General features: G+C 42.6%; 1 protein-coding gene across 1 annotated transcript in view; it reads left to right on the forward strand.

Annotated features, from left to right (window-relative positions):
• Positions 1–6,035: 6,035 nt before the first annotated feature.
• LOC139473193 (serine-rich adhesin for platelets-like) overlaps positions 6,036–14,974 on the forward strand; it is a 31,335-nt gene continuing 22,396 nt past the window's right edge. Inside the window, exons 1-2 of the mRNA XM_071255711.1 lie at positions 6,036–6,105; positions 14,234–14,430. Coding sequence (XP_071111812.1) covers positions 6,036–6,105; positions 14,234–14,430 — 267 coding nt within the window. The remainder of the gene's footprint in view (positions 6,106–14,233; positions 14,431–14,974) is intronic.

Genomic DNA, 14,974 nt, shown 5'->3' on the forward strand with positions numbered 1-14,974 from the left:
ACTAAGCTGGACTTTGTTTTAGTCCACACTGAACTGGACTTTGTTTTAGTCCACACTAAGCTGGACTTTGTTTGAGTCCACACTGAACTGGACTTTGTTTTAGTCCACACTAAGCTGGACTTTGTTTTAGTCCACACTGAACAGGACTTTGTCTGAGTCCACACTAAGCTGGACTTTGTTTTAGTCCACACTGAACTGGACTTTCAGCCTAAACTAAACACATAATATTTCTTTTGCAAGACATGTTTGATACCAAGACAGATAAAGGTGTAGCACTATAAGAGAAGTATTTAGCTGTCCACTTTCTGGTTGAGGGAATTCAGTATCACCTCAATCGAAACCAACAGGTGAGACGTCAAACTTGAATATTTTGCATTTTATATTTCATTGCCCTTATCTCATATTCATCTTGTCTTTATTAGACAAATGTGTAATTTTCATCACATATGTTTAATCAATGTATACCCACACATGTCATACACCGTCCAATAGATGGATCACTTGGTGATGTATCAAACCAATGACAAATGTTTCATTGTTATATTTTTATACCTGTTAGCGTCTTACATTCTTACATCTACAACCCCTCCTGGTGTAGATGTTCCTCACTCACTCACTCACTCACTCACTCACTCACTCACTCACTCACTCACTCACTCACTAACCAACCAACCAACCCTCTCACTCACTCACCCACCCTCTCACTCACTCACTCACCCTCTCACTCACTCACTCACTCACTCACTCACCCTCTCACTCACTCTACACTCACTCACTCACTCACCCTCTCACTCACTCACTCTACACTCACTCACTCACTCACTCACCCTCCCACTCACTCACTCACCCTCTCACTCACTCTACACTCACTCACCCTCTCACTCACTAACTCACCCTCTCACTCGGGGCGGTCGGGTAGCCTAGTGGTTAAAGCGTTCGCTCGTCACACCGAAGACCCGGGTTAAATTCCCGACATGGGTACAATGTGTGAAGCCCATTTCTGGTGTCCCCCGCAGTGATATTGCTGGAATCTTGCTAAAAGCGGCGTAAAACCATACGCACTCACTCACTCACTCACCCTCTCACTCACCCTCTCACTCACTCACTCACCCTCTCACTCACTAACTCACCCTCTCACCCACCCTCTCACTCACTCACTCAGTCAACCTCTCACTCACTCTACACTCCCTCACTCACCCTTTCACTCATTCACTCACTCTCTCGCTCACTGACTCACTACAGTAGTGGATTAGCAAATCATGATTATGGAGTAATGTCTTTTGTGTGTATGTACGATATATAGATATTAGTTGCCCAGAAGGCAGGTTTGTGTATTAAAGGGGTTCACAGTAAATGCTGTGTTAATTGTTCACGCCCATGTTGTTGTATTGATAGTGACAAGGATATTTTCCAGTATTTGTCTTTTTCCGATAAAGACCAGCATTTTACACCCAAATGTTTGGCATTTGTTAAATATCATAGAGCTTGTGATATTATATATTTATTATGAATTATTTGTTAGGGAATTGTCATGATTCGACTATCTCCCAATACCATACTTTGTTCACGATGTGATACATATCGCGTTACTTAATTCACTGCAATTTTGCATGAATTTGAATATTTCATGGGGCATAAACACTATTTTAAAAAGGCTTGAAACTCCCTGAATATCTGGTGTCATATTTGAAAATTGAAATATCGCATTCAATCAATACATTATTTCAGATAATACTGGAGCATCATAAATATTTTCTATTATTAAACAAAATGGGAAAGTTCCTGTTTTGAAAATGCCCCCGAAAATAAACACATGAAATATGAGTCAAATGATGTGTGATACAGAATTAAATAAAAGATGAATCATTTCAGGATCAATACTGTTAGTTCTGTTTCAGGTATCGTATAGTCTGTGAATGTTACCGATGTATTGTTGAATCATGACATCACTAGGAATTAAGCATCTGCATTGCGTTAATTCCAAGTGTTTGTTAAAGAAGTCAAACTATTCACATATCCCACAAGTCAAACGCCTATCATCACATTGACTTTCCCTTCAGCTCCAAGTTTATTGCCAGTTCAATGAGTGAGGTACCAGCATCAAAGTGGCAAGAATAAAAACACCATGAGCATTTCTGTTATTGCCAAAATGTATCTTACCCTAAACTAGGGGTTGCAAGTGTGATGTTAAGATCTTCCCTACATGATGTTCTTTTACAGAATTCATTTCCTTCCAGCATTCCCTTACTATAAATCATGAATATTTATTTTGTTGGATACAGATTTTATATCTTTGACATGTTACCCGGCAAACCGAAAATGTTCAGATTGTTAATCTACTTCCTGTTGTCGTATCACTGTTTACTCATAAATATGAAAAAAAATGGTACAAAAATAAAACCTATAAAAGTTATTAAATACAGAATGGTTTTGTGATTATTTTGAAAATTCAAGGTTGGTTCCCTACTTTATTATATATAGGGGGCACGGGTGGCGCCGCGATTCCCTGTACAGAGTTGCATCCCTTGGGCATGTCAGAAACCTATGATAGTGGGTTCGAATCCTGGTTCGGTCCGATTGTGTTTCTAGGTTTGTCAGCTCCATACCCTTGCTCGTGGGTTTCACCGAAGTGGTAAACGTCTGAGACCTGCATCAATTTGGGCTTTTCTCCCACATTGAGCTGACACACCGTGATATGGCTGGAATACTGTTAAAAGTGACGTTAAACCCAACTCACTCATATTCACTCACTATTATATATTGACAGCTAAGTGTGGAGTGAATAGAATCGGGCACCTTCAACCAAGGGGGCAAAAATATGTGAAAGGCCCGTGAGGGTAAGAAAAATGTATTTCAGAGGAAGGGGTGGGGGGAGAAGAATGAAAAAATGTTTCATGTTGGCCAAATATAATACTGTAATACACCTAAGACCAATCTCTCGTTGTTGCCGCCCACCCACACCAATATTCAAGAACCCGTCCTTAACCATGAACCAGGCACAGAGTTGTGATCCGCCACTTTGGAAGGGTAGCATCACTTAGGGGTGGCTTGTTTGGGAGGCTTCTCACGGGCTGCACCAAAACCAAAGTAGTCAGCATCTCAGTGACATGGCAAGCTTGTTGACTAGTATTTCATCTTATGTTTACCCATATTCCTTATTTTCTTTCTCAGCAAAGCCGACCAGGGCCCACTTGCACAAAGCGATCTTAGCGCGACCACTACTGTAAACCTATGTTAAAGTTTGGGAGTTACGATCATCTCAGTGCTAACATCACTTTGTGCAAGTGGGCCCAGGTACTATAGAGTTATACCTACATGCCTGATGGCTCATGAAGACCCGGGTTAGAATGGGCCTTCAGCAACCCATGCTTGTCTCCCCCCGTGAAGACCCGGGTTAGAATGGGCCTTCAGCAACCCATGCTTGTCTCCCCTTGTGAAGACCCGGTTTATAATGGGCCTTCAGCAACCCATGCTTGTCTCCCCCCGTGAAGACCCGGGTTAGAATGGGCCTTCAGCAACCCATGCTTGTCTCCCCCTGTGAAGACCCGGGTTATATTGGGCCTTCAGCAACCCATGCTTGTCTCCCCCGTGAAGACCCGGGTTAGAATGGGCCTTCAGCAACCCATGCTTGTCTCCCCTCGTGAAGATCAGGGTTAGAATGGGCCTTCAGCAACCCATGCATGTCTCCCCTCGTGAAGACCCGGGTTAGAATGGGCCTTCAGCAACCCATGCATGTCTCCCCTCGTGAAGACCCGGGTTAGAATGGGCCTTCAGCAACCCATGCTTGTCTCCCCTCGTGAAGACCCGGGTTAGAATGGGCCTTCAGCAACCCATGCATGTCTCCCCTCATGAAGACCCGGGTTAGAATGGGCCTTCAGCAACCCATGCATGTCTCCCCACGTGAAGACCCGGGTTAGAATGGGCCTTCAGCAACCCATGCATGTCTCCCCTCGTGAAGACCCGGGTTAGAATGTGCCTCCAGCAACCCATGCATGTCTCCCCTCGTGAAGACTCGGGTTAGAATGGGCCTTCAGCAACCCATGCTTGTCTCCCCTCGTGAAGACCCGGGTTAGAATGGGCCTTCAGCAACCCATGCTTGTCTCCCCTCGTGAAGACCCGGGTTAGAATGGGCCTTCAGCAACCCATGCTTGTCTCCCCTCGTGAAGACCCGGGTTAGAATGGGCCTTCAGCAACCCATGCTTGTCTCCCCCCGTGAAGACCCGGGTTAGAATGGGCCTTCATCAACCAATGCTTGTCTCCCCCCGTGAAGACCCGGGTTAGAATGGGCCTTCAGCAACCCATGCTTGTCTCCCCTTGTGAAGACCCGGGTTAGAATGGGCCTTCAGCAACCCATGCTTGTCTCCCCTCGTGAAGACCCGGGTTAGAATGGGCCTTCAGCAACCCATGCTTGTCTCCCCCCGTGAAGACCCGGGTTAGAATGGGCCTTCAGCAACCCATGCTTGTCTCCCCTCGTGAAGATCAGGGTTAGAATGGGCCTTCAGCAACCCATGCTTGTCTCCCCTCGTGAAGACCCGGCTTAGAATGGGCCTTCAGCAACCCATACTTGTCGTCAGAGGCGACTAACGGGATTGGGTGGTCAGGCTCGCTGACTTGGTTGATGCATGTCATTGTATCCCAATAGTGAAGATAGATGCTCATGATGTCAATCACTGGATAGCCTGGTCCAGATTGGATTATTCGCAGACCGCCATCATGTAGCTGGAATATTGGTGGGTGGCGTTAAACAGATGACAAACAAAAACCTGCCTGATAGATAAGTTGTTTAATGCAACAGATGGACATTCGAGCTGTATCACAACGACATGAAAATAAGCAATATTGGCCAATGCAAACCAGTGACTGTATCAAGAGCAACACCGATATCAAATGCATTTAATCAGCTTCCAGAACGTGAGCTCTCCATCCAACAAGTCGCCTCTCTTCACAAACATAATATTGGATGGAGTGTCTGCCCGGTTTGTGGAAGGCTGGTGTTTCTATCACAGGCCACGTCACACAAAGTGACGTCAAAAGATGGTACTTGTTGTTACCCTGCCTATTGGTCCCCATTAAGGGGCTAAAATAGGACTGGTCGGCACAAAGTCAGTACACCCTGTGTCTGGGGTATTCATGTTGAATTGCAGCGTGGTATTTGGGGTGGAGGTCTATTTTCAACCCAATTGAACACCACAACACATTTTTAACGAAAAAGTGTGGAGTTTAAAATTACACCGTGTGTGTTCGTTGCGAGAGCATACTTGTCGACTGGGTTGGTCAAAGCTGATAGCCCGTTGGCAATAATCCTTTCGCTGTAAAAAAAAATATTTCTGCAATACCAATTTTATCTCCATAATAATGCTTACGTTTAATTTATTGAAACAGGTAGATATGTAGGTATTGCAAGAGAACAGAGGCTTTGTAGGATTTGTAAAACTGATTGTATTGAAGATGAATATAACTTTTTATGTGTATGTCCAGTGTATTATGCCCAAAGAGCAAAATATCTAAATAACTATTTCTACCACAACCAAAATGGTTAAAATTTTGTAACTTAATGACATGCGATTGTACAGAAACTATGTGAAATTAATCTATGTTCATTTCTCATGCCGTGAAACTAAGAAAATGTATAAAATTTTAACACGCCCAAGACAATATACCATAGGCCTTCGGCCTCATCGGTACCATGAATAAAGATTGACTGATTGATATTTGGTGACGATGGAGTGTCACACCCTGTAATCTGTTATCTGCACAAAAAAACACCAGTACAATGATAAGCGGATGTTTCTATAATGAATGTTTTGTAAACCATGAACGCAGGACAACATTAAGATTCACATTAGCTCCCCACCCTCACAATATATTAACCTTTCGAATGAAACACTATCCTTTGAAATTAAATATTCATCTTTGTCTTCATCCTACAATCTTTCTGGTTTGGGGCCGCCATTTTGCAATCGGCCATGTCTGCTCAAGTTACCATGGCTTAATCTGGGTAGCTGTGAGAGCTAGTTCGCTGTTTCCTCATCACCATGGAGATCCACTCAAAGGTGGACTTGGTCAGTTGCATCTGTATTCTCCTTGTATGGACGACCTCTAATGGTAAGTGTGTTTCATTGTCCTTGAGAACCGGTTATTTAATTATTTTTCTCACGTCAAATATGATTCACAACAATAGAACATTAATTTTCAATAATATGCTTCTCCTTGTTATGATGTACGTTTACTGCTGCAACAAATTTATCTTGATAGATCAGATCACAATAAAAGAACAATATATGTTCCATATTTTAGAGGTGAGGTGAAATGGGGTTTAACGTTGCGTCCAGGATTATTGCACTTACAAAGCGACGTGCATGCACGTGTGTGTGTGTGTGTGTGTGTGTGTGTGTGTGTGTGTGTGTGGCTGCCTGTACTAGTTCGGACTGATGCCGGTTTATAGTGCTAGCACACTGAGATACCATGCTGCAGTTTTACATGAATACCCCACTCAGACACAGCATACTGACTCCGAGCCGACCAGTCCTTGTTTTATCCCCTTAATGCCGAGCGGAAGACAGAGTAACAACAAGTACCATCTTTTAACGTCGTTTGGTATGACCCCGGACCTTCCGCTCTCCGGGCGGATGCTCTACTACTAGGCCACGGAAGCGGTCTGCATAAGTAAGACTGCCCACGTCTATGGTCTAACTGTCTTATATACTCTCCCCCAAATAGAGGTAATGAAATAAAAAGGATATGATCGCTCGGCACAATTATGATCACCTTTGAAAAATAACCGCCACATATAAACCGGATTCGGAACCAAAAGGTGAAGCCACAACCCATCCGAAACGTTGTACGTGGGCCATGCAATTCCCCCGTGCACGTGGGTAGGGGTTTAGTCTTGATTTTGACACCAGTGAAATGTGGTCACAATAGCTCTGAACCATAAGTATTGTTGATTTTCATTTTTCATAGCAACACGTAAGCTCTCTACCCATGCTTTAATGCATTATATGTGATCAGATTGGCCGTCTACAACGTGATGAACGCCTCAGGGCTATTTTCATGATTCAAACTGGTAGAACTCAGCAAGAGGTAGCCCATATGTTAAATGTGTCTCGTTTGCATGATCTGCGAGCACGCGCTTTACCATCCGGGGTAGAATATAGAATAGGTCTTCAGCAACCCATGCTTGCCGTTAAAGGTGACTATGCTTGTCGTAAGAGGCGGCTAACGGGATCTGGTGGTCAGGCTTGCTGACTTTGTTGATGCATGTCATCGGTCCCAATTGCGTGGCTCGATGCTCATGATATTAATCACTGGATTGTCTGGTCCAGACTCGATTATTTACAGACCGCCGTCGTATAGCTGGAATATTGCTGAGTGCGGCGTTAAACAACAAACCAACCAATCAGGGGCGGTGGTGTAGCCTAGTGGGTTATACCGAAATCCCGGGTTGGATTTCCCACATGAATTCAATTTCATCCCGTATGGCGTCTGCCTTCACAACAATCACTCGCCAGGACAGAGCAGGATAGCTTCATGCCATTTTTATGCGTATTGCGGTCAAAATGTTGCGCTTCTTTTGCAATGGATAACAATACTGAAACTTGAAAGTTTTAGCTTCAGCCCATAAAACACTAGTACAATTTCAATCTCTAAATAGAAGAAGCAGTTCAGAGAGACCACTATATGCGTTTTCACGGAGTGACTGAGACCCCCCCACCCCACCCCCCGCGTTGTCTTACATGCTTATGCTTATTCTGTGTGTAACCATGACAACAAAGTGCCTATTTTGTAATAATTGTTTTTACTTCAATGCTAACATACCCGATGCCCATCTTCAGCTCACGCGTCGACCCAGGCATTCTAACGGCGAACGTATGTATGGAAACTGATATCGCACCCAGACGTTAAAACTCACTGTATTTAAATTATTGATGTGTTGCTATGGAAACGGAGAATTTATATCCTGGTCTGTTGATAATTCTTTCATAAGCAACTCTAGAAAGAAGAATCAATAGTCTACTGGCGTGGTGTACAGGTGTACATCCTACCCGTGCTACTGCTCGCGTCTTAGCCGCGCTACAATTCTTGGCATTTTTTCTCTCCTGTTGTAAGCTCGGTCTTGGAATGCTTTGATGAATTCCGTGATTTTCTGCAATGCAGTCGGTGTGAGCGCTGTGTGTGTGTGTGTGTGTGTGTGTGTGTGTGTGTGTGTGTGTGTTTTAATGTGAGCGATATTTACATAAAAACAACAGTGTATCGTGGAAGAAATAGAATTCAACGATTACAAATATTAATATAAAATATTGTAATTATATAAAAATGATATATGTTCTGAAATAAATGTTTTAAACAGAGTTGTAATATAAATAGGAAACAGTCATCAACAAACACGACGACTTCATGAAAGAGGTTGAATCGTATCATCTTACACACCTGTTGGAGAGAACATGTGGTAACAAACATGTGTGAGATTCAAATCCAGGTCTGTCATTGGCTACTCCATGGTAACGACCAAAGGTCAGATTATGACGGACTACTTCCTGATCGTAGTTCATTGATACGCTTCTCGTCAATCAGTCGAATTCAGCCTCGATGAAATTTGATCTTATCGAGTTGATATTCCCTTGACAGTCCACAGATATGGCACAAACGATTGCCATGGAGAGTCACACTAGGTATGAGTAGTAAGCATTAAGACGGATGAGGTCACATTCGTCACCACTCGCCCCTTTCCGCAACCTGCAAGATGACCCGTCCCCCTATCGATTAATGTTATGTGAGAAAATACGACAAACCAATCAGAATGCGCGTATGATTTCAAGTTCTTCGTCAAAGAATCCCTCAGAAATAATGTTTGATTCTACATATGTCTTGCATCTAAAAATATACCCAAGAAACAGTTAAATGTGTTCGATCATACTGTATAATTCCGCACGTCCCAATGTGCTTCAAATTGTATTTGCAGTATATATAATAAATGGGGAAATAATATGTGAACCATTACGCAACAATTGACAATTGTTTTAGGTATGCCCGTTTGCGCTAAGACAGAACCCGGTCGCAAAAATGGCCATGAGAGGGGCACGAGTCGCTATTCGGCTTGTCCCGGAATAACACGAGTTGGTCACGAATGATGAGGTCTGTCATGACTGTCCTGTCATGTATCAATGCGCCTCTGCAAACACGAGCATAGACACAATATGTATCGATTCGAAGCTACATTTGGGCGATTTTAAGGTGTGTAAGAAACAAATCACTGCATACGTGTCTGTCATAGACCATTTATAAAAATCGTTGTTTCAAAACACATTTGTTTCGTTTCATCTCGACTCGCCCCTTTCCGTAACCTGCAAGAACATTCGTCACCACTCGCCCCTTTCCGTAACCTGCAAGCACATTCGTCACCACTCGCCCCTTTCCGTAACCTGCAAGCACATTCGTCACCACTCGCCCCTTTCCGTAACCTGCAAGAAGACTCGTCCCCCTATCGATGAATGTTATGTGAGAAAATACGACAAACCAATCAGAATGCGAGTATTATTTCAAGCTCATCGTCAAAGAATCCCTCAGAAATAATGTTTGATTCTACATATGTCTTGCATCTAAAAATATACCCAAGAAACAGTTAAATGTGTTCGATCATACTGTATAATTCCGCACGTCCCAATGTGCTTCAAATTGTATTTGCAGTATATATAATAAATGGGGAAATAATATGTGAACCATTACGCAACGAGCTGACAATTGTTTTAGGTATGCCCGTTTGCGCTAAGACAGAACCCGGTCACAAAAATGGCCATGAGATGGGCACGAGTCGCTATTCGGCTTGCCCCGGAATAACACGAGTGGGTCACGAATGGAATCAGACGATGTTGGGATAGATCACCAGGACCCATTCGGAATCCACCAAAGGTCACACAGGGGGCTGGGGAGATAAGGGTCAAGCAAAACCCCGAATGCTCCCTCGTGCCTACATGTCAAAATTGAACCACCCGCTTTCTACCGACTTCCCCGCCAAACTGTCAACTGGTGATCCACTTTAAAACTGTTTGGCCACAATCCTCTGTCCCAGCATCTTCCCGTGGCATGAGAGTTAACTGACTGTAAAAGTCCAGTTTCCACCCTTGCCAAACTAGGCTGGTATTATGGAGTTACATTTCGGCTGGACTAACGAGTCTATGCATAGTCTAATAAAAATCGCGCACCGAAATCGAAATCCAGTTCGTAAACTGTCGTGCAGATTTCGATCGATTGCATGATTTACAAAGCATGTGCACCGCCAACTCGTTGTCAGCAGATATTTTCATGTTTTTAATCAAGGTGCTTACGTGATTTGATGCATTTTGTGATGTAAGATGTGTTTTATCACAATATAGATCTTGATTATCGATCAGATCATCCTGACTGGGCGCCACCATTTTTTGTGAAGCAAACGCAAGTGATGGAATCTTATTGGTCAATAGGAGAGGCTTAAATGGGACATAACCGGTAATAGCCACTGGTGGCGCTACGATCGAGCCTAGTAATTCCAGCCTAGTTCGGCAAGGGTGGAAACTGGACTTTTTAAGTCAGTTAACTCTCTTGCCTCGGGAAGATGTTGTCCCAGATGATGAAAACAATGTCCAAGGAATCCCAAGTTTGTGACATTTACACAAATCATTGTGTTAGGGCCACTTCTGTCACTCTTTTGTCGCAACCCGGGGTAGAGGCACGTGGAATCATCAAACTCACTAGACATAAAAATCAAGAGTCCTTGATAAGTTACAACACTGACTCGTGGGCCGATCAGAAACAGAACTATTCGTCGATTCTGCAGGGTTCAGATTCGACAGTCAGTCAATAATCCTCCCCACTGTCATTTCAAATTTCAATCTTGCACAAAATGTAAAAACAGGCAGCTTCTCCTATTTCCAAATTTCAAATTGTTGCGTAACTGTCAACAACTAATTCCAAGAAAATAAGTAGGCCATGCCACTCCATGTAGTGTTGGCAGGGGGTATAGTATATAGTACTACGGCACACCAAACAGTAAGCTGGCTTCTAGCGTCAATTCTTGCATTGAGCATTTTTTATTTTTTTTTAAATTTATTTATTCCATTTTCCATCTGTTCATATTTTCCATTTCAATATCATACATAGAGTGTGCATGGAATTATTGTGACAATATTGGCATGTTTGTAGCATGGACAGATCATATATCATAGCTATACAGAGTCTCTAAATATTAAGACCAGAAGGCATGGAAACTTGCATAATTACAATTTGAATATGCAATACATTTTGTAATATCATGATATCGAAGTATTTCTTTTTAAATTAATAAAAAGATTGGTTTTACTTGTTTTCCATGAAATGTGTACAGCATAGATTTTCTTACCATAATGACTGCATTAAGCGAATTGTTTTTCTTCTCTTTAAACCGAAACAGTATGTGTTCATTACAAAAATTGACTCTGTCTTCTGTATAGTTTTCAAGCCAATCTGAAAATTTCGTCCATATATCAGCAGCATAGTGACAATTAAATAATACATGAGTTATTGTTTCAGATGGTTCATTACATAATGGACAAACTGGCGATTCAACATATCCAATTTTAAATAAATAACAGTTGGTACTTAAAATAGTATGCATAACTTTAATCTGGAACCATCTTAATTCAGAACTTTGTGTACATCTTTTTGCCATAAGGTTAAAGTTTGTCCACTCTGTATCTGTATACTGTTTTTCAAGAAAATCTTCCCATTTGCTGAAACACTCATGTTTTATAAATTTAGGGTTTAATAGGGCTTCATAAAATACCTTGCTTCCCTTTTTATTGTTTATTTTTTTATACATTTTATGGCAGTACAGGTCTTTGGCAAACTTTAGCACAATGTTTTATATTGTTATTCTGTAAATACCAGACTATTGCTAGTTTTACTCCTTGAACAAAATGTTGTTGTTTTTCTTTTGACGAATATTTAGTTTACTTTACATTGTTAAAAAACACAGCAAAAGACATCTACCACCCATCTCACTGGCGAGTTCAATTCGCCTCTCCTGCCATGCCAGATTACGCACTGTCTTCCGCGGAACGGAGTTCGATTTAAAATCGGTCATGGTATAAGGGAGATAAGCATACAATGTTTGAAGATTAGATTGATGTTAGACCGAATTGATAGTCTCTAACTTTCATTTTAACCCGAACGTTAGCATTAATCTAATTTCCAAACACTGTACGTTAATCTCCTAATTATACGTATCGAATCCCAAGAAAATCGGTACAGTTAATGAACAGTGAAATAGCCACATTCCTTTCTAATTTGCATTTTTTGAAAGTAGACGAAACACTGAATATTAATACAACTCAGATGTGTAAATCTATTCAGTTGGTTGGTTGGGTGGTTTGTTGTTTAACGCCGCACTCAGCAATATTTCAGCTATATGACGGCGGTCTGTAAATAATCGAGTCTGGACCAGACAATCAAGTGATTAATATCATGAGCATCGATCCACACAATTGGGATACGATGACATGCATCAACCGAGTCAGCGAGCCTGACCACCCGATCCCGTTAGTCGCCTTTTACGACAAGCATAGTCACCTATTACGGGTCACGGGTCACATCTATTCAGACCCGTGCTCCACGACGATTTGTTTTGTGACAAAATGGCATTGTATTTATTGGCCTTATGGCTACATATGTGAAATAAATCTGTCTGTCTGTCCTAATATATATGTGGGCAATTGATCGTGATGCCTGTTCATCACTATACTGTATATTGAAATGGGTTAGTTGGGCTATTTTGTATAATATGTCATGCCAAGCGTGAAGGGAACGAAATGATAAAGACAACTTTAATATAATTTTGTATGGGGTTGAAGAATGAAAGAGACAAAAAGTTGTTCTTGCATGCGTTATCTGGTCCACATTCTTCTCCAATAATGGTTGCATACTATCAATAAGATGTATGTGTTTTCATCCATGTTTTGAGTGAGTGAGTGAGTGGGTGAGTATGGTTTTACGCCGCTTTTAGCAATATTGCAGCAATATCACGGCGGGGACACCAGAAATGGGCTTCACACATTGTACCCATGTCGGGAATCGAACCACTAGGCTACCCGACCGCCCCTTATGTTTTGACCATTACGCCCAATTGAATCTGTTCCAGCAGATAATCGAGACTGGTGATTCTTTGGCGTTGACGTCTTGTGTTTACAATAATTTGTGCCGTGCACGTGTTCTGAGTCAATGCGGTTTTGTCAGCCAGTGTCAGGCCAGGGTACCCGTGAAGATCCGGGTTAGAATTGGTCTTCAGCAACCCATGCTTGTCGTAAGAGGCGACTAATGGTGGTCAGGCTTGCTGACTTAGTTGATGCATGTCATCTTATCCCAAATGCGTGGATCGATGTTCATGGTGTCACAGGATTGTCTTGTCCAGACTCGATTATTTACAGACTGCTGCCATACAGGTGGAATATTCCTTGTTGCGGCGGTAAACAACAAACAAAGAAACAAACAAACTTCCGTCGAAGGCGGTAACTTATTTTGATCGGAAATCACTAAGAACAGAAAACACAGAAAAAATAGGAAGAAATCGATTTTGTCGATTCTTTGTAATGGATAAAATTCCAATCTGCCATATCTACAGATATTGTATTGAACTCAATTCCGATTTGTCGTACAGGCAGCTATTGAACTGATTACTATTTCAATCTCCCATATCGATAGCTGTTGCCCTGAGCACAATTCAGATATGTCATCTCGACAGCTGTTGTATTGAATACAATTCCTACCCGTCATATCATGAGCTATTTTATTGAACACTAATCCTATCTATAATAACAAAAACTCTGTATATTGAACACTAGGTGAGGTGAGGTGAAATGGGGTTTAACGTCGCGTCCAAGATTATTGCACTTATATGTATGTGTGTGTGGCTGCTTGTACTAGTCCGGACTGATGCCGATTTATAGTGCTAGCACACTGAGATACCATACCGCAGTTTAACTTGAATACCCCACTCAGACACAGTATACTGACTCCGAGCCGACCAGTCCTTGTTTTAGCCCCTTAATGCCGAGCGCCAGACAGGGTAATGACAAGTACCATCTTTTAACGTCTTTTGGTATGGCGCGGCTGGGGATTGAACAAAGGACCTTCCTCTCTCCGGGCGGACGCTCTACCATTAGGCCACGGAGGCGGTCATATTGAACACTAGCCCGTGTTGAGGACTAAATGTGTTTAGTTTCAGCTGACGAGGGGCTGCTGATGCTGGCGAGGGCAGGGGGACGCTACGACCCGCTCCAGCTGTGGTTCAGCTCCCCCCGGAGCCTGTGGGCGGTCAACCAGTGCGCCAAAGACGAGACAGACAGTTTCAGGAACCACAGCATCAAAGGCAACTTCCGCAGTCCTACCATAGACAACCTGACATCGTACAACACAGTGGAGGTGAGGACACGTGTGTGCATGTTGTTTTAGGCCGCAGTCAGAAATAGTCCGGACAAACCAGTGGTTGATGTCATGAGCAGCGCCCAGCGCCCTTGGGGTACAATGACATGCAGTCAACTCATCCCGAGAACCCGAATCTTGGCCACGGGGAGCTTAATCCCAAGGATGCAAAATGTTCTACTTAAGATTTAAAGTAGATACAATTATTATACATAAACAGCTTCTTTATGTTACTGTAATTGCGACGTTTCAGTATAGATCCTTAAAACTATACCGAACTGGGGCGGTGGGGTAGCCTAGTGGTTAAAGCGTTCGCTCGTCACGCTGAAGACCCGGGTTCGATTCTCCACATGGGTACAATGGGTGAAGCCCATTTCTGGTGTCCCCCGCCGTAATATGACAGTCACTGTACTATTGCTAAAAGCGGCGTAAAACCATACTCACTCACTCACTCACTCACTATACCGAATTGATACTTTAAAACTTAAAAGGATCTATACCGGAACATCGGAATTACAGTAAAATGAAGAAGTTGCTATCCAAA

Source organism: Haliotis cracherodii, unplaced genomic scaffold (genome assembly GCF_022045235.1).
Source record: "Haliotis cracherodii isolate W230 unplaced genomic scaffold, xgHalCrac1.p SCAF_27, whole genome shotgun sequence".
NCBI classification, from domain to species: Eukaryota; Metazoa; Mollusca; class Gastropoda; order Lepetellida; family Haliotidae; genus Haliotis; species Haliotis cracherodii.